Genomic DNA, 23,709 nt, shown 5'->3' on the forward strand with positions numbered 1-23,709 from the left:
TCCATTTCTGGGTTCTCTATTCTGTTTCATTGATCTGTGTGCTGGTACCATACTGTCTTGATGATTGCAGCTTTTAATAAAGCTTGAAGTCTGGGATTATGGTGCCACCATCTTTGGTTTTCTATTTCAACATTCCTTTGGCTATTCAGGGTCTTTCCTGGTTCTGTACAAATTTTAGGACTATTTGTTCCAGCTCTGTGAAGAGAGTTGATGGTATTTTGATAGGGATTGCATTGAATGTATAGATTGCTCTAGGTAGCACACACATTTTAACAATATTTGTTCTTCCAATCCATGAACATGGAATATTTTTCTATTTCTTTTGTCTTCCTCAATTTTTCATGAGTGTTCTATAGTTTTCTGAGTACAGGTCCTTTGCCTCTTTGATTAGGCTTATTCCTGGATATCCTGTGGTTTGGGGTGCAATTGTAAATGGGATTGACTCCTTAATTTCTCTTTCTTTTGTCTCATTGTTAGCATATAGAAATGCAACTGAGTTCTAGCAACTATGGGGTAGAGTCTTTTGGGTTTTCCTCATACAGTATCATGTCATCTGTGAAGAGTGAGAGTTTGACCTCTTCTTTGTCAATTTGGATGCCTTTTATTTCTTTTTGTTGTCTGATTGCTGAGGCTAGGACTTCTAGTACTATGTTGAACAGCAGTGGTGATCGTGGACATCCCTGCAGTGCTCCTGACCTTAAGGGAAAAACTTTTTTCCCCATTGAGAATGATATTTGCTGTGGGCTTTTTGTATATGGCTTTTATGATATTGAGGTATGTTCCCTCTATCCCTACACTGTGAAGAGTTTTAATTAAGAAAGGATGCTGTACTTTGTCAGATGCTTTTTCCGCATCTATTGAGAGGATCATGTGATTCTTGTCCTTTCTATTGTTTTTTATTTTTTTTTAAAAGATTTTATTTTAATTTATTTGACAGTGAGAAGGACAGCCAGTGAGAGAGAGAACACAAGCAGGGGGAGTGGGAGAGGAAGAAGCAGGCTCCCAGTGGAGCAGGGACCCTGATGCGGGGCTCGATCCCAGGACCCTGGGATCACACCCTGAGCCGAAGGCAGACACTTAGCGACTGAGCCACCCAGGCGCCCCGAGATTAGAGTCTCTTATGGTTTGTCTCCCTCTCTGGTTTCATCTTGTTTCATTTTTTTCCTCTCTTCCCCTATGATCCTCTGCCTTGTTTCTCAAATTGCACATATGAGTAAGATTATATGATAATTGTTTTTCTGTGATTGACTTATTTTGCTTAGCATAATACCCTCTAGTTCCATTCATGTATTGCAAATGGCAAGATCTCATTTTTTGATGGCTGCATAATATTCCATTGTATAGATATACCACATCTTCTTTATCCATTCATCTGTCGGTGGACATCTGGGCCCTTTCCATAGTTTGACTGTTGTGGACATTGCTGCTGTAAACATTGGGGTGCAGGTGCCTCTTTGGATTACTACATTTGTGTCTTTGGGGTAGATCTCTAGTAGCAATTGCTGGGTCGTAGGGTAGCTCTATTTTCAGCTTTTTGAGGAACCTCCATACTGTTTTCCAGAGTGGCTGCACCAGCTTGCCTTCCCACACAAATTCTTTTAGTTTCTGTTTTTCCTGGAAGCTTTTTATCTCTCCTTCTATTTTGAATGACTCCTAGCTGGATAAAGTGTTCTTGGCTGCATATTTTTCTCATTTAGCACCCCGGGTATATCATGCCAGTCTTTTCTGGCCTGGCATGTGTCTGTGGGTATTGATTTTGAGGGGTGTTTTCTGTGCCTCCTGGACTTGAATGCCTGTTTCCTTCCCCAGGTTAGGGAAGTTCTCCACTATAATTTGCTCCAATATATCTTCAGCACCACCCCCCCTTCTTCTGGGATCCCAATTATTCTTTTTTTTTATGATTTTTTTTTTATTTTGACAGAGAGAGAGAGAACACAAGCAGGGGGAGTGGGAGAGGAGGAAGCAGGCTCCCAGTGGAGCAGGGAGCCCAATGTGGGGCTCGATCCCAGGACTCTGGGATCACGCCCTGAGCCGAAGGCAGACGCTTAACGACTGAGCCATCCAGGCGCCCCCTAGGATCCCAATTATCCTAATATTGTTCTGCTTTATGGTATCACTTATCTCTTGAAGTCTACCTTCGTGATCCAGTAGTTGTTTATATCTCTTTTTCTCAGCTTTTTTATTCTCCATCATTTGGTCTTCTATATTACTAATTCTCTCTTCTGCCTCATTTAACCTAGCAGTTAGAGCCTCCATATTTTAGGCATCTCTTTAGTAGCCTTTTTGATTTTGACTTGATTAGATTTTAGTTCTTTTGTTTCTCCGGAAAGGGATTCTCTGTGTCTTCTGTGCTTTTTTCAAGCCCAGCTAGTATCTATATAATCGTTATTCTGAACTCCAGTTCTGACATCTTATATCTGTACTGATTAGGTCTGTGGTGGTCACTACTGCCTCATGTTCTCTTTTTTGAGGTTGTTTTTCCATCTTGTCATTCTGTCTTGTAGAAAGTGGACACTTTTCTATTTGTAGAGTTGCAGCTCTTCTTTTTTTAGATCTCCGGTTGAGTTCGCAGGTGTTCAGAATGATATGATAGCTATCTAGCTGAATTCCTGGGACCAGATGAAGCTAAGGTCTCCTACTCCTCTGCCATCTTGGACTATCTCTTGCTCTTTTTTTTTTTTTTTAATGTATGCCTTTATTGCTGTAAATTTCCCTTTAGCACTGCTTTTGCTGTATCCCATAAGTTCTGGTATTTTGTGTCTTCATATTAATTTGTGTCAACTTTTTTTTAAAATTTTCTTTCGTGACTTCTTGTTTGACCTATTCGGTTTTTTTAAAGAGTGTAGTGTTTAATTTCCATATATTTGTGGAAATTTCCAGTTTTTTCTGTGCTATTTATTTCTAGTTTCATTCCATTGTGATTGGAAAAGACACTGTATTTCAGTCTTCTTGAGTTTCTTAAGACTTTTGTGGCCTATCATGTTCTGTCCTAAAGAATGTTCATATGTAGTTGAAAAAAATGTATATTCTGCTGTTTTTAGGTGGAGTGTTCTGTATATGTGTGTTAGGTCCAGTTGGCCTATAATGTTGTTCATTTGCTCTACTTCCATATTCTTCCGTATGGTGGTTTTATCCATTATTGAAAGTGAGGTATTGAAGTCTTTTAATATACTGTGTTGCTGTGTATTTCTCCTCCAAGTCTTTAAAAATTTGCCTGATCGATTTGGGAGCTCTGAGGTTGGGTGCATAATTACTTGTGATTGTTGTATCTTCTTGGTGATTTGACCCTTTTATGGTTTTAAAGTGTCCTTTGTCTCATAACAGTTTTTGATTTAAAATCTTTTTTCGTCTGAATTTGATATAGCTACTTCTATGCTCTTTTGGTTACTATTTGCATGGGATATCCTTTTCCATCCTCTTACTTTCAGTCTATATGTGTCCTTAGATCTTAAGTGTTTATCTCATAGGCAGCATATATTTGGAAGACTACTAACCTTTAATATTAAAAGCTTACTCAGGGAAGGGCTCTTTCAAACTGTTAATTTGTACCAAAAAACGTTTAATCTAAGATGAAGAGTTGATGACACCTGCTTAGTTTTGAAGCATTCATCTTACAAATCCTTCTTTAAGTGTTTGGGTTATATTCAGAGGCAGTAGTGAGAAAGTTGATCAAACATATGGGAATGTATTAGAAATTAGTTTTCTTGATGACATCTGAACAGGTAGGTGATAAAATAGGAAGTTCTGGGGAGTGGATTTTTTAATAAGAACTTTTCTTTTAACATTTAATTTTAATTTTTAGGTTTTCTTTAAACTGATAAAAGTGAGGGGGGAATGTTCGTTTTCTCACACATTGGGTTAGTTCTCAAAGTGCTAGTTTCTTTTTTTTTTTTTTTAAAGATTTTATTTATTTATTCGACAGAGATAGAGACAGCCAGCGAGAGAGGGAACACAAGCAGGGGGAGTGGGAGAGGAAGAAGCAGGCTCATAGTGGAAGAGCCTGATGTGGGGCTCGATCCCATAACGCCGGGATCACGCCCTGAGCTGAAGGCAGACGCTTAACCGCTGTGCCACCCAGGCGCCCCTCAAAGTGCTAGTTTCTTAATATTGTATCATTAGTTTCCTACAAATATCCTAACGAATTGAACTCTCTTTTTATAAGCTGTTGTGAATCAACTCTTTTCAAAGGCAAGACCCCATGGTCCACAACCAGCATTATTTAGCTGCAGTGACTAGCCGTTTTGAACGTTTATGTTGGTATTCTTTCCTGAAGGGCACAAAGAAGACTGACCGTGCCACAACATTGGCTGTTTCGTTACATATTTAGGTATTTCAGATGGCCAGAATGCATTTGAAAAACAGTTTTATTTTTTATCCTTTGTCCCTTAAAAATTGCCATTGAAGCAAGATGAGTGTGAGCCATGGGACTCTACCTTTAGAGAAAAACCTCTTAGAAGAATTGATATCTTAGAAATCTCTTTAGTTATTGAATAGATTTTAAATAAGCTGGCCGTTCTGTGACCAAAAACACATTGTTATAAGTTCTCTCTGTAAAAATATTTTGTTAGTGTAGTAATAGTGTTTTAAATCTGGAAAAAATCTGATGACCTTGGATTTCTTTCAGAGGCTCTTTCACATTTGTGGTTATTAATATTTTGTTAGCATTCATCTTTTCTTGGCTTATAAACTGCTTGTTTTACTTTTATAACTTCTTCCCTTTTTATGGACATTGTGTGTTTATATCTTTGAGGATCTGAGATACTCATTTTAAAGTTTTTGAAAGTATAGTTTGTAATTACATTTTTAACAGGAGTGTTTTTTTGTTTCCTCTTTTGGTGTACCCTTCACTACCCGGTGTTTTTGTGATTGTCTTTACCTTGCCCCTTGTGGCCGCTTTTTCAAAAATAGGTCTTATATTGAAGCTTTGGGTTTTTATTATCCAGGAATATTGGAGAAAATCTCAGGATCCAGTCCCTGAACCAGTGGGTGACTTGACCTAGCTCATTTTTGTTTGATTGTCTTGGATCTTTTCCATTTGCATTCTTCAGCCTTGAGCTGTAGTCACAGCTTTTATTGCTGCCTTTCACAGTTGAGGGAGCCCCGCTCTAACCCCTAATCTCACAAAATGAGCCTGATGTTTGTTCCCACTGTCTCCACTATGAGTTGATTTTAGTCCCTATTATTAGGATTCATTTCTTAGGTGTCTCAAATAGTAAGATTTTAAAATAAGTAACTTGCTTGTTTCTGCTTCCTTCTTTTACTTGTAGGGGTATAGGAGGTTAAGGAACTGCCATGGTTTATTGGAAATTATGTTGGGTTCTAACTGGATAACTTAAGACTCTTTTTTAATTTTTATTTTTTTTAAGATTTATTTATTTATTTTGGAGAGAGAGAGTATGCGTGCGGGAGGGCAGTGGGGAGAGGGGGAGGGAGAGAGGGAATCCTAAGCAGATTCTGCGCTAAGCACAGAGCCTTACACTGGACTGGATCTTACAACCCTGAGGTCATGACCTGAGCTGAAATGAAGAGTCGGATTCTTAACTGACTGAGTCACCCAGGTGCCCCTGTTTTTTTATTTTTAAGTGAAGGTAGTAACTTGGACAGTGGTTGTGGAGTTGAAATGTTTTATGTATATATACACACACACACACACATACACACACACATATGTATATATTTGAAAGTACTTTAGAAACTGAGAAGTATAAGCTAAAGTTTAGATTTTGGTTTATTATTATTTAAATGTGTTACTACTCTATTTAAATCTGCTTTTGATTTTCAGGTTGTTCCATTGACCTGTCATGTATGGCAACAGCCATTGTATCAAGGCAATAGTGGGGCACAGATTTCTGATACTATTGTGGTCTCTGTGGAAAAAACAGCTCGGTGGGGGTCTAAGGCTGATCAGGTATGTCTTGTGTAACTGGCACACTATTTTTCTTTTCATAAGCAGCATGAGAAATTCTGATTTAGCTGTTAAGAATAGTAAGAGGTGAATTACTTTAATATTCCATTTTTTCTAATAGATCTTTTTTTTAAAGATTTTATTTATTTGATAGAGAAAGAGAGAGAATACTTGCACAAGCAGGGCAAGCGGCAGGCAGAGGGAGGGGAAGAAGCAGGCTCCCCAGTGAGCAAGGAGCCCAACACAGGGATCGATCCCATCCCTGGGATCATGACCTGAGCCCAAGGCAGATGCTCAACCAATGGAGTCACCCAGGCGCCCCTCTAATAGATCTTTAACAATTTTAATTATATAGAATAGCAGTTCAGTTCCTTTTTGTCTTAAGACTCCTTTACATTCTTGGAAGGCAGCTATGCTCACCACTATACCACCAATGCTCCTTTACATTCTTCACAAGTATTTTAAGCATCTTTTGTTTATATAGATTATCTGTATTGATATCTAGCTTACTAGAAATTAAAACATTTAAAAATATTTTTAAAATAATAAACCCATTACATATTAGTGTAAATAATATATTTTAAAAATGAAAAATAATATTTTCGAAGACAAAAAAATTAGTTGAAAGAGTGGCATTGTTTTACATTTTTGCATATCTCTTTAATGTCAGGAGTAATAAGAGACGGTATATTAGACAGGGTTCTCCAGAAAAACAGAACCAATAGGAGACTTATACATAAACACACACACACACACACACACACACACACACACACACAATAAGGAATTTGCTCTTATGATGGCTGAGAATTCTAAGATCTGCAACCTGGAGATTGTAGTCTGAATCCAAAGGCCTGAGAACCAGGAGAACAGGTTGTGTAAATTCTATTCTGAATCCAAATCTAAAGGCAAGAGACCTATGTACCAGCCTTAAGACCACCAGGCAGAGAGAGAGAATTCTGTTTTGTTCAGCCTTTTGTTCCATTGAGGCCTTTAATGGATTGGATGAGGCTTGTCCACAGTGGAAGGGGCAATCTGCTTTACTCAGTCTGTGGATCAAATGTTAATCTAGACATACAGACATACAGACTAATGTTTAACCAAATATCTGGGCACCTGGTGGCTCAGACAAGTTGACACATAAAATTAACCATCACATTTGGATTCTCATATCTGCTTGTGCATTTAGTCTGTTGGAATACAATCAAGTATGTAAAAAAAAAATCTGGCCTTACGTAGAAAAGGGAGCCACACATAGATTTCCTGAAAGAATGTCTGTGATTGCCCAGGGATTTTTGGACCACACTTTGAGAATCACTAATCTAGAGTATAGTCATAAATTTAGAAGAAATGGAAAAATTGTGAGCAAATAGGAAAGAAGTTTGGAGGAAAAAATGCAACCTTATTCATAATGGTTAAATGTTTAAGGTTGATTATCTAATAACTTGGTTATCAGATTTCTTCTGCTACCTTCAATTTCCCCTAAATTGCAGTGATTATCCATTTGATGCAAGATGTGGAAGAAGGAGATTTGCTATCATCAAGGGAAAGAAAGGGATTAAAAGAAACCTTGACCGGAAAGTTCATAGTACTCTGGGACCATTAAATGAAAGGGGGATTGCAATAGATTGAATTGTGTGTCCCAAAATGTGTTGAACCTAATCCCCAGTACTTTAGAAGTTGTCTTATTTGGAAATAGGGTGATTGCAGATACAACTTAGATGAGATCATACTGAAGTGTGGTAGGACCTTAATCCAGTATAACTGATATCCTTATAAGAGAGGAGAACAGCGTGTGTAGAGAGACAGACATAGGAAGAAGTCAGCCTTGTGAAGACAGAGGCGGAGATTGGAGATGCACTGCCGTAAGCCAAGGAATGCCTGGGGCTGCCTGAGGGTAGAATAGGTAAAGAAAGATCCTCCCCTAAAGGCTTTGGGTGGAGCGTGGCCCTGCCAACACCTTGATTTCAGACTTCTAGCCTCCAGACCTCTAGCCTGTGAGAAAATAAATTTCTGTTGTTTTGAGCTCCCAATTTGTGTAACTTTGTTATGGCAGTCCTAGGAAATGAATATAGGGATATATCCCAAAGTAGTTTCATATTCTCTGAGGACATATTTATGGTAGAGCATGGTCCAAAATTGATGTCTTTCTTTCTGTCCCTGTCTTACGAAATATATGCCATGAAAAAAATATACATATGCCATGGATAGATCCTGTAGCTCTTTATTTCTGCCTTTATTCCTGGGTTCCTCAGCATAGCTGGAGCATTATGCCACTTTCTTACTCCCCTCTTTTCTCCTTCTTGTTACTCTGTTCATTCATCTTTGTTGCTGTTGTCTGAGTTACCTCTCTTTATTCATTGAAAACTGTAGCTTTGCTACACTGTGCTCAGTTTCTTTCACTTCAGCTTACATTACCTATGTAGTGCCTAAAACTCCTGGATCTTTGATCTAACCTTCACAGATCTTTTCCTCCACTTCTCTTCAACTTCTACCCCTACTAGGTTACTCATCCCATGGTCACAGTCTAGACCATGTCACCTCCAGCAACTTGAGTACAAATGTCTCATCCTCTCTTCCCCTCCAGCTACTGTTTGGTTTAATATTCTGCTCCCTGTTAGATGAAATTTTCAAGAATTTTCTCTCTCCATTTCCTCATTGCTGTATGATTTAAATACAGCAAACCTCACTCTTCTAGGTATACAGTTTGATGAACTTTGACAAATATAGACAGTCATATAACCACTACCATATTTGAGATATACAAGATTACCATGACCAGAAAAGTTCCCTTGTGCCTCAGTGTAATCAGTCATCTCCCCATGCTTAGTCCCTGGCAACCGCTGATCTGATTTCTGTCCCTATAGTTTTGCCCTTTCAGAATTAAAGTGTATAGTTTTTTGAACCTGGCTTCTTTCACTTAGCACGTGCTTTTTTTTTTTTATACTAATTTTTTGTTATTTTAGTCACCATACAGTATATCCTTAGTTATTGATGTAGCGTTCCATGATTCAGTATTTGCGTATAACTTAGCACATGCTTTTGAGATTTATCCATATTGTTGTATGAATCAATAGTTTGTTCTTTTTAATTTTTTATTTCTGAGTAGTATTCTATACAGGTGAAGGTTTTTGGTAGACAAATGGTTTCATTCTCTTGGTAAATACTTAGGGATGAGATTGCTGGCTGATAAAGTAATTGTATGTTTAATGTTATAAGAAAATACTAAACTGTTTTCCAAAGTGGCCGTACCATTTTGCCTTCCCCCAGGATATATGAGAGTTCTAGTTGATTTGCATCCTTTCTAGCTCTTGGTATTGCCAGTTGTTCTGTTTTAAAATTTTTAGCCATTTTACACATAGGTGTATTATGGTGTCTCATTGTGGTTTTAATATGCATTTTCCTAATGACTTATGATATTATACATCTTTTTGTGTGCTTATTGGCCACCCATGTTTCTTTTTTAATGTAGGATCTTTAAAATCTCTTCCCCATTTTTAATGGCTTATTTATTCCATTTGTTGAGTTTGGAGGTTCTTTATAAATTCTAGATGCCAGTCCTTTATCAAATGCGTATTTTGCAAAGTATTTTTTCCCACTCTGTGGTTTTTCTTTGAATTCTATATATCGGGGTGCCTGGGTGGCTCAGTCGGTTAAATGTCTGCCTTCAGCTCAGGTCATGATCCCAGGGTCGTGGGATTGAATCCCACATCAGGCTCCCTGCTCAGTGGGGAGTCTGCTTCTCCCTCTACCTGCCACTCCCACTGCTTATGCTCTCTTTTTCTCTCTCTGACAAATAAATAAATAAAATCTTAAAAAAAACACATAAAAATTGAATTCTATATATCTTTTGAAGAGCAGAAGCTTTGATTTTGATGAAGTTAGTGTATAGAGTTCAGGTTTTTTTTATGGTTTGTATTCTTGTGTTCTGAGAAATTTTTTCCTAATCCTGTGTCAGAAAGATTTTATCCTATATATTTTTCTAGAACAAGGTTTTTCAGCCTTGGCACTTTTGACATTTTGGGCTAGATAGTTCGTTATTGTGTGGAGCTGTCCTGTATGTTGTAGTGTTAAGCAGCAGCCTTGACCTTCCCCCACTAGATATCAGTAGTATTCCCCCATGTTGTAACCATGAAACATGTCTCCAAACATTGCCGAAATGTACTATGGTTGAGGGAAAAGGAAGTGTCAAAATTTTACCCACTTGCAAACCACTGTTTCTGAAGTTTTATAGTTATAGAGTTTATATTATCTATGATCCATTTTGAGTTGGTTTTTGTATATGATGTGAAGTAAGGGTCCAGCTTTATTTTTTTGCATACGAATATTTGTCATTCCAGCACCATTTGCTGAAAATACTATCTTTTTGTCTAGTGCTTCCTTGACATCTTTATGAAAAACAATTTGACTGTATATGTGTTGGACTATTTCTAGACTCTATTCCATGGATTTATATGTCTGTCATGCCAATCCGACACTCTTAATTATTGTACTATCTTAAAATCGGGTAGTGTTGAGTTCTCCCACTTTGTTCCTCTTTTGAAAAATGGTTTTGTTTGTGTTAGATTCTTTTAATTTCTGTATAAATTTTAGAATCATCTGTCTATTAAAAAAGCCTGCTGGAATTTTGATTAACATTGCCTTGAGTCTATACATCAGTTTGGAGAGAATTGACATCTTAATAATATTTGTTTTCTCTAATCCACAAACACAACAGTTCTTTCAGTTTCATTTAGGTGTTTAATTTTTTCATCAGTGTTTTGTTGTCTTCAGTCTACCAAACTTAATGTTTGTGTTAGACTGATCTTTCTTTTAAATGTTGCTTTTATTAAGGTGTAATTAATCTTATTGATGTTTTTTAAAATTTCAGTTTCTTTTTGATTGCAAGTGTATAGAAATAGAAATGGCTCTTTATATTGAACTCGTATCCTTTGACCTTGCTAATCACATTTACTGGGTTTTAGTAGTAGTTCTTTTGTAGACTTTTTTTTTTTTTAAAGATTTTTATTTATTTATTCGACAGAGATAGAGACAGCCAGCGAGAGAGAGAACACAAGCAGGGGGAGTGGGAGAGGAAGAAGCAGGCTCATAATGGAGGAGCCCGATGTGGGGCTCGATCCCACAACGTCGGGATCACGCCCTGAGCCGAAGGCAGACGCTTAACCGCTGTGCCACCCAGGCGCCCCTTAGACTTTTTTTTTTTTTTTTTCTTTTTGGGAGAGAGGGAGAGAGAGTGGAGAGGGGAAGAGAGAGAGAGAGGATCCCAAGCAGGCTTCACACCCAGCACAGAGCCTACGGTACTCCATCACATGACCCTGAGATCATGATCTGAGCTGAAATCAAGAGTCAGATGCTTCATCAGCTGAGCCACCCAGGCACCCCCTAGGACTTTCTAAGTAGACAGTTATATCAACTGTATTTTTTTTTCCTTTTTAATATATGTACCTTATATCACCGGTTAGGATCTACTTATTATTTTACTTAATCTGCTTTGTGTTCTGACCTCAACTCTGTGAAAGCAAGTTTTGCCAACATTTGTATAGCTGAATACAGTGAGCACTTTTCTGTCCTTATTTTAGCTACAATAAATAACATTTGACAGTTAACCATTGCATTTCCTTTCTTAGCTTCTACTAGTTTTCCTTCTACTCTTCTGCAATTCTTTCTCAGTTTCCTTTGCTGCTTTATCTCCCCCCCCCCCCCCCCCCCCGTTAAACTTTGAAATCAAAGGTTGCAAGCTGTGGGCCTCAATAATGCCCAAATGTGGTTTTCAGAAGAAAAAAAAAATTTTTTTTGGCACAGTATCTTTAAAATTTTGAAATAGAACACTTTAAAGTGTGTATGCAGTGCGTATTTGGCCACAGGTCCCATCACTCTAATTCCAGGCAGATTTACTCATTTCTGTTACCTCCCTGGCTCTATACACATTTGAGTTTTTGACTCTGCTTGAAGTGTTGGGATGTTTTAGTTCTCACCTAGATCTGGGGCGTTAAATATATCTGTATACTTAAAAATTCCAAATTTATATCTCTGATCTTTATTTCTACCTCAGATGTGTTTATGTCAAAAACATTAGAGATTTGAGGGCCTTTTTATATTGATTAAAAAGGTGTAACACAAACAACCATTGTGTGATAGAAACAGCAACAAAATATACAGAAATTTGTGACTGGTACCAGGTGTTATGTGTAAGTGTTAAATCACTAAATTGTACACCTGAAATAATATTACACTGTATGTTAACTGAGATTTAAATAAAAACTAAAAACTGAAGGAAAAAAGAAGGAAAAAAACCCCCAAGATATGCAGAAAGAAAAGGAATGTTGAACAGGGATGTTTTATAATTTTATTTTATGATGGGAAATTATAAATATGTTTGCGTGGGGAGAGGAATGATTTAGTAGAGAGGGAAAATGGATGAAAGCTGGAGAATCCTGTAGGAAGGCAGTCGTTAAAAAGAATGGAATAAGATGGGTAGGCCTTTGGTAGGTACAGAGACTTTAAGTCACAAGGTGAAAATGGGGCTGTAGATCTGGTGATAGGAAGATAAGGAAGTTCCATCTCCTGCTATTCACTTAATTGAAGTGGGAGATGAGGTCATCAGTTGAAAATGAGGAAGGAGAGTTCAGTAGTTCCGAGAGAAGTATAGTCATTTTAGCAAGGCAGTTCACCTGGAAAATATAGTAGGATTTCTAGGCAATGCTGAGTGCCCTTGAGGTTTAATGTCATCAGTTTAAGGGAAAAACCATTTGGGTTTGTGCTTTACTCAGCAATGTGCTGCTGCTTAGATTCGGATAAGGAGAAGGTTCGACTAGAGAACTGAGCTTTTACCAGGCAAATAGGATGGTGGGAGAAAAGGGCAGGAAAGTTAAAGATGTTTGCAAGGCAGTAGTTACAAGGATGACTGTGAAATCTCAAGAGTGGTAAGGAGGGAAATACAGGAAAAAAGGAATTATGAAAACTGTAAATGTGATAGGATAATTGTCTTAATGAGGTTAAAAGAATTACTGAAATTGAGTGAGAGTAGAGTGATCTGATGAAGACAGAGGATGGGCAGGAAAGCCAACAGATACCTGTCTATTTGGAGTGAGGAATAAACTATGGGACCAGGCTCAAACAATGCTCAAGGAGGCTGAGAGATGAGTTGGGGACTAAAGATTTTTCTGTAGTGAGAGTCACACAATGACTGGAATTCCCCTGCTTTAAAACACTTCTTGGGGCGCCTGGGTGGCACAGCAGTTAAGCATCTGCCTTCAGCTCAGGGCGTGATCCCGGCGTTATGGGATCGAGCCCTACATCCGGCTCCTCCACTATGAGCCTGCTTCTTCCTCTCCCACTCCCCCTGCTTGTGTTCCCTCTCTCGCTGGCTGTCTCTATCTCTGTCGAATAAATAAATAAAATCTTTTAAAAAAAACCAACCAAACAAAAAAACCCCACTTCTTTGGCTCGCTATGCTCTACAGAATGGAGTACTCTCAAAAGAAAAAATTTAAAGTTAATCACCTTTTATTTCCAAGTATTAAAAACATAAAAAACATGTTTCCAGCAGTGATTTTGATGCTCTAGGTTGGACTAATTTATCCAGCATAGCAGGGATTGAGATATTTTGGAATGTCAAACATCTGCTGTTCCATTATCCCACAAGCTGTAGATAAGTAGTGTTAATATTTTAGAATATTACTCTCCAGTTATTATGTAACTGATAATAGGTGTGGGTAGTTGTGTATCTTTTTTTTTTTTTAACTTACTAAAAGAATATTTAGTGAATTTTAAGTAATGGTAATTTTAACTAATAACTTCAAAGATGAAAGTGTTTGAGAAAATAATTTTAAATTATAATACGTCTTTTTATAGATTTTGGGTTATTTGGGAATAAAAAAATTTATATGCTCTTAAGAAAACATTTGGTTAAGAAAAAAAAGTTCAGTAATAGACTGTTCACAAACAATGAAAATCAATAGGTTGGGGTGCCTGGGTGGTTCAGTCAGTTAATCACCTGCCTTCAGCTCAGGACATGATCCCTGGGATCAAGCCCCACCTTGGGGTTTGCGCTCAGCGAGGAGTCTGCTTCTCCCTTTCCCTCTGCCCCTCCTCCGGCTTGTGCTCATTCTCTCTCTATCTCAAATAAATAAATAAAATCTTTTAAAAAATAAATATAGGACAAAGGTATGGAATAAGGTTAGAAAACAAAGCAAGGCATTCAAAAATCCTGATTAATCTTAAGACTGTATATGAGTGAAAATGTTAAAGAGTGTGCTAGCAAATATGATTAAAAGTCTGATCTATCACTGCCAAGTAAGAAATGTTGCACTAGAAGGAAATTTATTACAATACATTATCAAACTTAATTGGGAAAAAAAGATAGTGTATTATAGTTTGATAAATTCAGAGTTCATTCCTAATCAAATTAATTAAATATGAAAATAAAAGTGTACTTTCATAGCATGACACGAGGAATATCTTTATTAACCAATACCAAATTTAAAAGGAAAATGCCGATTAAATTGTTTACCATTAGTCTTTTTTCTTAAATTTAAATTCAGTTAGCCAATGTCATTAGTTTCTGATAGTCTTTAATTCAACATTGCTGTTTAGTGTGGTCTGTGGATTGGTGCCAATCCATGAATTGGTTGTTACAGGTCTGTCAAGAGATAAGTACAAGAATATAGAAGTATTTAGAAACTTTTATAAATTTGACAGAGTAATTTTGTTTATAACTAAAAATCAGATATTTGGCCTTGTGTTTTATATTTTGGGCTTATATATCTTTTAAATTTAATTTTCAGGTTATTTTTTTTTTAAAGATTTTATTTATTTATTCGACAGAAACAGCCAGCGAGAGAGGGAACACAAGCAGGGGGAGTGGGAGAGGAAGAAGCAGGCTCATAGCAGAGGAGCCTGATATGGGGCTCGATCCCATAACACCGGGATCACGCCCTGAGCCAAAGGCAGACGCTTAACCGCTGTGCCACCCAGGCGCCCCTTCAGGTTATTTTTTATTAGTTGGTTTATTTTTACTGACTTATTACTTACTAATTTTTATTAGCATTTTAATAAAATGTTAGAATTGGATGCTAATTAAGAATTCAGTAAAGTCACGTGTAGAGCATCTTACAGCTAGGCTTGGAAAATTTTTTTCAGTCTTGTAATCAGATTGTAAGATTTCATCATGTAGAACCAAATGTGTTATTGTAGTGAAGAGAACTGTTAAAGAATAGCAGAAAATGCTAGTGATATAACACATTAAAAGATGGGTAGTGATGGGAAGGAGGTCTAAAATATAGTTAATATTGCAAAAAACATACAGAAAGAACAGTTTTACTTTCTCCAAAAACACTGTGATGAGAATGTTATCATATAGAAAGCTAAATGCTATATGAGTGGATGGATATTTAAATCTAAATATTAATGCATATGATAACTCAGTTAATGACTTAGCATATTTTCCTTTAAAATTATTGTTTTAGAGAACAGAATCTTGGCATTATCTTCCTCAAGAAATGGACTCGTCCCACACCTTGGATATAACCCAGACCAAGTTTAATATGAGAGAGGAAGGGACCAAAGTGACAGACTTCACCTCTGTGGAGGAAGGTATATTGACCCAACCAGAAACTGAAGTAAAGGAACCCAAGGGAGGTCTGTTATGTTCGCCGCTGCTAGGTAATGCCTCTTTATTTTTAACTAGTAGTAATAGCTCTTATTTGTAAAATACTTTTGGGGGACTTTAGGTCTTGCACCTAAATCTCTTTAGTTCAAGTTTGTTTGTTTATTTATTTATTTTAGAGAGAGAGTGCACGAGCGCGCAGGGGGTTGGGAGAAGCAGAGGGAGAGAATCTGAAGTGAACTCTGCACTGATCGTGGAGCCCTACTCAAGGCTTGATCTCTCCACTGCGAGATCATGACCTGAGCCGAAACCAAGAGTCAGACGTAACTGACTGAGCCACCCAGGCACCCCTAAATCCTTTCATGAGTTGAGGAGCTCTGTAGAGCCATCCTCAAAGGTATTAGCTTATTTCTGGTTTTCTACACTGGCCAACTGGTCTAGTTATGTTAAATGTGCACCTGCCCTTCATTATGTCCTATTCTTCACAGAAGGCAGGAAGGTGATAACTTCCTCTCTAGTGGGTAGACCTCCTCAGCCCTGAATTTGTGGATTTTTTCTTGGGGTGAACTATATATTATCCTTTGACAACTTCTCTCAGCAGTGGAGCCTCCATGATCCTTAAAAAACAAAACAAATGTTTAAGCTTGCTTCATTAGAGTCTTAGAATTAGTTAAGGCATATGTTATTCTCAGTTTTCAGACCCCAAAAGTGAGATAAAGGGGTTAAATGACTTGACTGAGGTAGATCTTACTGGTTTCCTCTGCTTAATATGGAGCTGATTTATTAGCTCTTTACAAAAGGTAAACTTTAAGTACCTTTCAGGTTATCAGGGAGATAGAATTGTGCTATTAATACTTTGGATCCTGTGGATATAGAAGAATGCTTAACCAGTATGGTAATTTCAATTTTTATGCCTAAATGATAATTAAAGCAATATTATTTTGTTGTTCTTTCTGTTTTATTCAGATTTTTTTTTCGAAAATTGAAAAAAATGCAACGACATATTTTAGAATTAGCCTTTGACAGGGGAATGAGATTTAACCATGATGTTATCTTGTCAGAATTTTACAGAGGAGCGCCAATAGGAGTTAATTCAATAGGTTTTTTTTCAAACATAAGCTAAGGCTATCCAAATCAAAATATTGGTACCAATGTATTTTATGATGTAGATCATCAAAGTCTGTTTTAGTTTCACATTTTAAGAAAGATGTCGACAGCGGGGCGCCTGGGTGGCTCAGGCAGTTGAGCTTCCGACTCTTGGTTTTGGCTCTGGTCCTGGGATGAGGCTCCATGCTTAGCTTGGAGACTGTTTGGGATTCTCTGCCTCTCTCTCTGCCCCTACTCCCTCTCTCATGCTCTCTCTCTCTCTTTAAAATAAATGAATGAATAAAATCTTAAAGAAAGAAAGATGTCAACAGCACAGGAGTTCCTTTGTGAGAGGAGATGAGTATGACAGTAGGTGAAAGAGAAAACTTCACTATGATCAGGTGTTTGAGGGGCTGTCAAGCTAAAGATCAAGGAGCTTACCTTTCATTTATTCATTCATTTGCTTAACAAATATCTAAGTGCTTATGGTGTGTTTGATGCTAGGGATATATAGATGAAAGCCTTCCACTTTTGGGAAGATGGTCTAGTAAACAGAAAGATAACGGTATATGGGATCGGTATTACAGTGGTCTAGTGCAAGGGTCTGATTTTGTACCGACCATGAAATAAGAATAGTTTTTGCATTTTTAAATGATTGTAAAAACAAAAAAAGAAGTATATGTGATAGAGATCATATGTGACCAACAAAGTGTAAAATACTTATTAGTTGGCCTTTTATTAAAAATGTTTGCTGATTCCTAGTCTAGAGGTTAAAATGAAAATACATAGCTTATAGGGAGGTTGTTTTCAATTTGATATAAGAACTTTTTAATAGAGCCATTTAATAGTAGAAAGACCATATAACAGCAGAAGAAGTGAGCTTTACATCGCTGCAAAATGCCAGGCAAAGTTCTCTAATAGAATTTCAACATTGGGTAGGAGATGGTGCAGTGTGGCTTCTAAAATGTTTTCTAGGTAAGGTTTTAGAACTCCAGCTCCTTATTTACTGTAGGTAAAGTAGAACATTTTTAATTATTAGAGCAGATCCCTGGATCTGATAGAGGAAATTTCATCATTGCTGCTTTCTTATGCAGGAGCACAGTCATTGAGGGATATATTGGTCTCACCAGTGGCCAATGTCATGATGATGACTGGTGCCAGAACAGTTAGATATCTCAAAAAGGAGTGATCCAAGCCATCAGCAGTTGTCTAAATGTGAGGAAATGTGGGATCTTTGTTAAAAACCTTCGTGATTCTTAGAGGAATGAAGGACTTCTCTGTTACGAAGGTTTAAGACTGAGTCTGTAAGCCAAGGTCAAAGAGGAATATACCAAGTAGTCCTTGGTAGTCAAGGTTATCATTCTCATTCGATTCATTTTTAATAAATTCATTCAGTAAATAAATAATTCTGTTTTTAGTGAGTAAGTGTAGCAAGTACTTTGGTAGGCACTACAGATATAGCTGTGAATAAAGTGGATGTGGAGTTGACAATCTAGGTGGGAAGCAGACAGACCAAAGATTAAAACAGGGTATGACAGTTATGATAGGGAAAGTGTGCCATGCAGAATTATAGGCATTCTGAAATCAAGAAAGTTTACTCAAGCAATGGTATTACATTCGTAGTGAAAGAATATTTAGTTCTAGCAAAATATCACCTATCCAGTTAAATTAATCTTAGAATACTGATGGTTTTATAGTTTTATTTCTATTAAAATTGTTTCTGTTTTTATAGTTATATAAATGGTATAAGTAATAAGGAGTTTATACCTAGTTTGTACATATTTAGACACATCTAATAGGAATTATTTAAGTTGACATTCAGGAATCCACAAGAATTGTTTTTCCTTTAGATCAGCAGTTCTCAAACTTTTTGGTCACAGGACTCCTTTACATACTTTTAAATTACCAAGGACTTCAAAGAGCTTTTGTGTATGTGGGTTGTTGATATTTCCCATATTAGAAATTAAAACTTAGAAATTTCTAAATATTTATTAACTCATTAAAAAATAACATTGCCATTGCATGTTAACATAAATTACATATTTTTTAAGAAAAGTAACTATTTCTCAAAACAAAAATATTCAGAAGAATAGCACTGTTTTATTTAAGAAAAAAAATCTCTATAATGTTTGACCTAATAGAAGAGAGGTGGATTCTGATAATCTGCTTTTGAATTCAGTATGTTGCTATATCATAAATGATGTAGCTTCTGGAACATTGTACCATACTCTGTGAGAGAATAAGGCAAATGACATCTTAATATTGTTTTGAATATAATTTTGACTCTAGATACCTCCTAATAATGTCTTAAGGATGCCCAGGAACCTATGGACTACACTTTGATTTAAGATGGAAAGAAACACTCATAATGGTTAAGAGCACTTGCCAAGAAATTAGAGTGTTTAGGTTCAGTTCTCATTCTGACACTTAAGCTATGTGAATGTGGGCAAATTAATATTTCTTAAATTTTATAATCATGTTTCCTCAGCTGTAAGATGGGTATAATAATACCTATCCTTCAGAGTTATCACTGAAATTTTATACGTTAAGTGCCTGAAACTTTTCAGGCTGTTATGTTATCATTCTGATGCTCGTAGAAACTTCCAGATGGCTACGTATTTAGGTATTTTAAAGTATTACATGAGTAAGCTAAGCATTTAACTTTCAGCATTCCCAACATTTTTATACCTGAAACTTTGCAGTCATACAAGACAACTTTGCTTCTCCTGATTTGCCTTTGCTGACATGTTTGACACAAGATCAAGAGTTTGGGTCTGATTCCTTATTTCAACAAAGTGAACTAGATTTTGCACCTCTAAGGTAGGATGATTTATTTTTTTATTTGCATGTAAACTTTCCTCTCTTTCTTTTCTTGTTCTAAGTTGTTGCTAATATTAATGACTTTTCAGGCTAAGGTGAGACTTCGGAGTGGGGGTTAGATATTTTCAGTACATACTTGGAAGGTAACAAGGCCCTAAGTTAAGACATGATGCATATTAATTTGGAATAGTAGTACATGTGTAAAGATGAGCCAGGCAACTGTAGTTCATTTAAAAATAATTTTTAATGTATTTTAGCATTTCAGGCATAGTTCATTTTATTTTTAAATTTTTATTATTGAAGTATAGTTGACAGATAATGTTATGTTAGTTTCAGGTGCACAATGTAGTGTTTTTTTTTTGTTTGTTTGTTTTTAAAGATTTTATTTATTTATTTGACAAGAGACAGCCAGCGAGAGAGGGACCACAGCAGGGGGAGTGGGAGAGGAAGAAGCAGGCTCATAGCAGAGGAGCCTGATGTGGGGCTCGATCCCATAACGCCGGGATCACGCCCTGAGCCGGAGGCAGACGCTTAACCGCTGTGCCACCCAGGCGCCGCCCCCACAATGTAGTGTTTTGACAATTCTGTTCATTCTGCTGTGCTTACCATGACGTGTTGTACACCTGAAACTAATGTAATAATGTATATCAACTATACTCAAATAAAAATGTTGAAAAAAAAACCCATGGTTGTTTACAGAGTAAAAACCTTTGCCCTTCTGCTACGTATTACCTTAAAATTACTTTTATGAAAAAGTGTTCTGTATATAATAGTCAACCAATAATTAGGTTACCTCTTGTGTTTTAGGAGTAGACAACTTCTATTTATTTATTTATTTATTTATTTATTTATTTATTTATATTTATTTATTTGACAGAGAGAGACAGCCAGCGAGAGAGGGAACACAGGCAGGGGGAGTGGGAGAGGAAGAAGCAGGCTCCTAGCAGAGGAGCCTGATGTGGGGCTCGATCCCAGAACGCCGGGATCACACCCTGAGCTGAAGGCAGACGCTTAATGACTGCTCCACCCAGGCGCCCCAGGAGTAGATCGCTTCTTAAGGGGTTTTCAAGAGCACAGTAAATGACTAGTGTAAGAATTAGTGAAAGTTAAATAAGTATTAAATTATGGTAGCTGATAAACATTTTAAATAGTAAAGTTTGAATTTTTTATTTAATCATTTTTGGCAGTATGAAAATATTCCTATTTTTTTGTAACATTGTTTTAGGAGAAGGCTGAGAAAATATTAGGGTCGTAGGATGGGAGTTCATATAATGTTTACAAAAAATTTGCCTTGTTCAGTCACTAACCACTTTAAGGGAATTTGAAATTAGAACTTTGTTTTTTCAATACACTTTTCAAATAATCTTAATTTCAGTGACATATCAGTTTCATATTTTTCATGTTAGTATTTAAAAAAATGTTTTAAATGTGTTATTTATTTATTTTTAACTGTGTATTTTCAGGGGAATTCCTGGTAAGTCTGAAGATACTGCATGGTTTTCTCGACCGTCGGAAGTTAGTGAAGCTTTATTCCAGGCAGCCTCAGAAGTAGCTTCAGACTTAGTTAACAGTTGCATTAGTTTATCTCAGCACTCGCTTATAGCTAGTACAGCTGTTGAGTGTCAGCGCTCTTTTTTACCTTTTGGACAAGGGACTAAAGAAGAGACTGTTTCGTCTGATACAGTTGATGAACTGAAAACCCCCAAAGACTTCGATAGTTATGATGCTCTTTGTTCCTATATGGCATGGAAGACACAAGAAGTTCAGGAGCCAGAAACCAGTTTAGCTGATAAAGGTCAAGTTTCTGTTTCAACCTCATCTTATACAAGTGATGAATACATGACTCCTGAAGGAAGTGACAGCTTTGATGCTTCTTGTTCGTATGTGCAGTATTGGAAACAGAAAGCTTTACAGCAGTCAGAAAAATATTTAACCAGTAAGGATCATGATTCTTATTCAGATTCATCTGACACAACTGATAAAAATAAAATTCCTAAGGGAAGTGACAATTTTCGTGCCCCTTTTTCATGTATGCTGTGGAGCAAACAGGAAGCTTCACACAATCCAGAAACATATGCGATCAATAAGGACTGTGTTTCTTTTCCACATGAAGTTGCTCCTCATTTTAATAACAAAATGTCACGGTCTTTCTTGCATTGTCTGCTGGAAAGAAGAGGAAAGGGCATTCCTTTGACAGCTCACAGTCATTATTTTGAGAGTGTTTATTTAAGGGCTCCCGCGGAGAATGAGGTGAAAGAAATGATGGATTCTTTGGAGGGGTATGAAAGAAATGAAGAAGGCCTGGGGAAAGAATTATCTCAAGGTTTTGAACTAAAGGAGAATAGAAATACTTTAGTATTTTCAGAGATGCATCCCAGATCTTCAGAAATACAGTATATTGAGAATGTTGTAGTTCCTGATAATTCTGTAGAAGTTTCAGAAATACATATACACTCAAGGCAACATGGTACCTCTAACATGGAGGTTTCTGGTGGTCCTCTTCAGACTATTAAATCCAGCGTGGATGAGACATCAGAACAACTGTATTTACAAGAGGAAAGAAACCAAAGGGCAACTTCTGCTTTTAGTGGAGAAAGTGTTGATTCTTCTGAAAATGTAGCCTTTGAGGTTGTTATTGCCTCTATTGAGCCTTCCAAGAAAGAGAGTACAGTAAATGAAATCCAAACTGACATCAGTAAGTCTTTAATAAATGACAGCCAAGAAAGTGAACCAAAAAATTCACCTCTTTCCCTATTAAATTATAATGATGAAAACTCTTTCTTTGATGGGCTTCATCATCCATGTTATCAGTCTACTCCTGGGGTATTTGAATTAGCGGCTTCAAAACCGTTGTACCATAAAAAAGATAATGGTGATAGCTCCCTGTATTGGCATCTTGATTTAAAATCACTCCCCAATGCTCCTCAGGAAATGTTCATTAAGCCACTTTCTCTTATTCCAGAGCTTAAGTCATCTGCTTCTTTAAGTGAAAAATCTCCCAGCCAGACTGTTGGTCTTGGCAATGCCCAGTCAGCTTTATTTCAGTGTGATCTAGACAGTGAACCATTTCTTCCCATTGGGAAGATAAAGTCTGTTCCTGATCTTGACCTTGCAGAGAAGGTAGGATCTTCAAGCATTTTTTATCCAATGAAAGTATCGACTTCAGATTCTTTGGTTTTACAAGACTTAAGAACATTTGAAGAAGTTGCAGATTCCTCAAACTGTATTTTGGTTAAGAATGTAAACTCTAGTGACATCATTGAAGGTCCATCTGCAACTGTAGGAAGCAGCTTTTCAGCAAACTTGGTGACATGGGATGCTAAGTCACAAGGTGCTTTACCAATGACCAGTAATGCATCATTAATTGCAGTCAGCCAAGAGTCATTGCTGAAAGCTGATGTAGGCCATGGTAAAATTCCTGAGCCTATGGGAGCCAAATCCGGTTTTACTATACATACAATTATGCAAAATGACTCCTATTTTGTAGAGGGCCTGCAGGGGAAGGCTGAATCTGACACCTCTACTCTGGATGATGATACTGAATGCTGTAACCTGGATGAAAATGCTGCTGTATGCAGTACAAGAGTTGCTGATCTACAAAGAGAGGTGAGACACAATAATATGATAAATGGAGGAAATGTGGTCTTTTCCAGTACTATTTCAGAAAATGGTATTGTTACTTGTTTTTATTTTACTTACTTTTTTTAATTTTATGAACAGGCATATGAACAAGGTGACTTGACTGTTGAGTCCATTGAGCTAGCAGGTTTTAAAAATGTGCTTGATGATCTAGAGGTTTGTGACAGCTCCCTGCACTGGCAGTCTGCCTTACAACTGCCGTCTAAGGAAGAGAGTGATTTTGAAGAGCCTGTAAGTTATTCTGTTTGACATTTCTTGTGGGGTAGGGAAAGAATATTTTAGTTGAAAAATGGGGATGAAAGTAAAGGGCCCATTTATATCCTCTAATACCAACATGTGACGTACAATCTGTCTTCATCTGGTATCCAAGAATATGCTCCATTAATTTGTTAGAAGTTGGCATAAAAGAAATATCTGTGTTTCATAGACCATAAGAGTTAGTGAGTTTTGTAGTGTCTTGGAAAAGGCCATCCTTTGGAGCTCCCAGGCCTTTTATCTTGAGACCTGCTAACTCTTCCCAGTTGTGTCAGCAAGAAACTTCGGACAGTGTTCAGATTAGAATCACTGGTGGAGATAGTCAGTTGTACATTTTTTCACTCTGCCCTTCAATTTACAAGTATTGGAATAGACCCTGGAATATTTAAATATTTCTG

At 37.0% G+C, this 23,709-nt stretch overlaps 1 protein-coding gene across 13 annotated transcripts in view; it reads left to right on the top strand.

Moving 5' to 3' along the window:
- The window catches only part of ALMS1 (ALMS1 centrosome and basal body associated protein), a 208,891-nt gene that overhangs the window by 20,151 nt on the left and 165,031 nt on the right, over window positions 1-23,709 (top strand). For 7 of the 13 annotated variants that reach the window (XM_044392227.3, XM_057308925.1, XM_026482898.4 and 4 more), the window contains exons 2-6: window positions 5,783-5,908; window positions 15,372-15,567; window positions 19,300-19,417; window positions 20,881-23,023; window positions 23,138-23,287. In XM_044392227.3, the coding sequence (XP_044248162.3) occupies window positions 5,783-5,908; window positions 15,372-15,567; window positions 19,300-19,417; window positions 20,881-23,023; window positions 23,138-23,287 (2,733 nt within the window). Of the gene's footprint in view, window positions 1-5,782; window positions 5,909-14,792; window positions 14,893-15,371; window positions 15,568-19,299; window positions 19,418-20,880; window positions 23,024-23,137; window positions 23,288-23,709 lie in introns of those variants that run through there. The other 6 variants (XM_044392253.3, XM_026482950.4, XM_044392250.3 and 3 more) reach the window with 5 other exon arrangements.

This window comes from Ursus arctos, unplaced genomic scaffold (genome assembly GCF_023065955.2).
Source record: "Ursus arctos isolate Adak ecotype North America unplaced genomic scaffold, UrsArc2.0 scaffold_8, whole genome shotgun sequence".
Taxonomy (NCBI): domain Eukaryota; kingdom Metazoa; phylum Chordata; class Mammalia; order Carnivora; family Ursidae; genus Ursus; species Ursus arctos.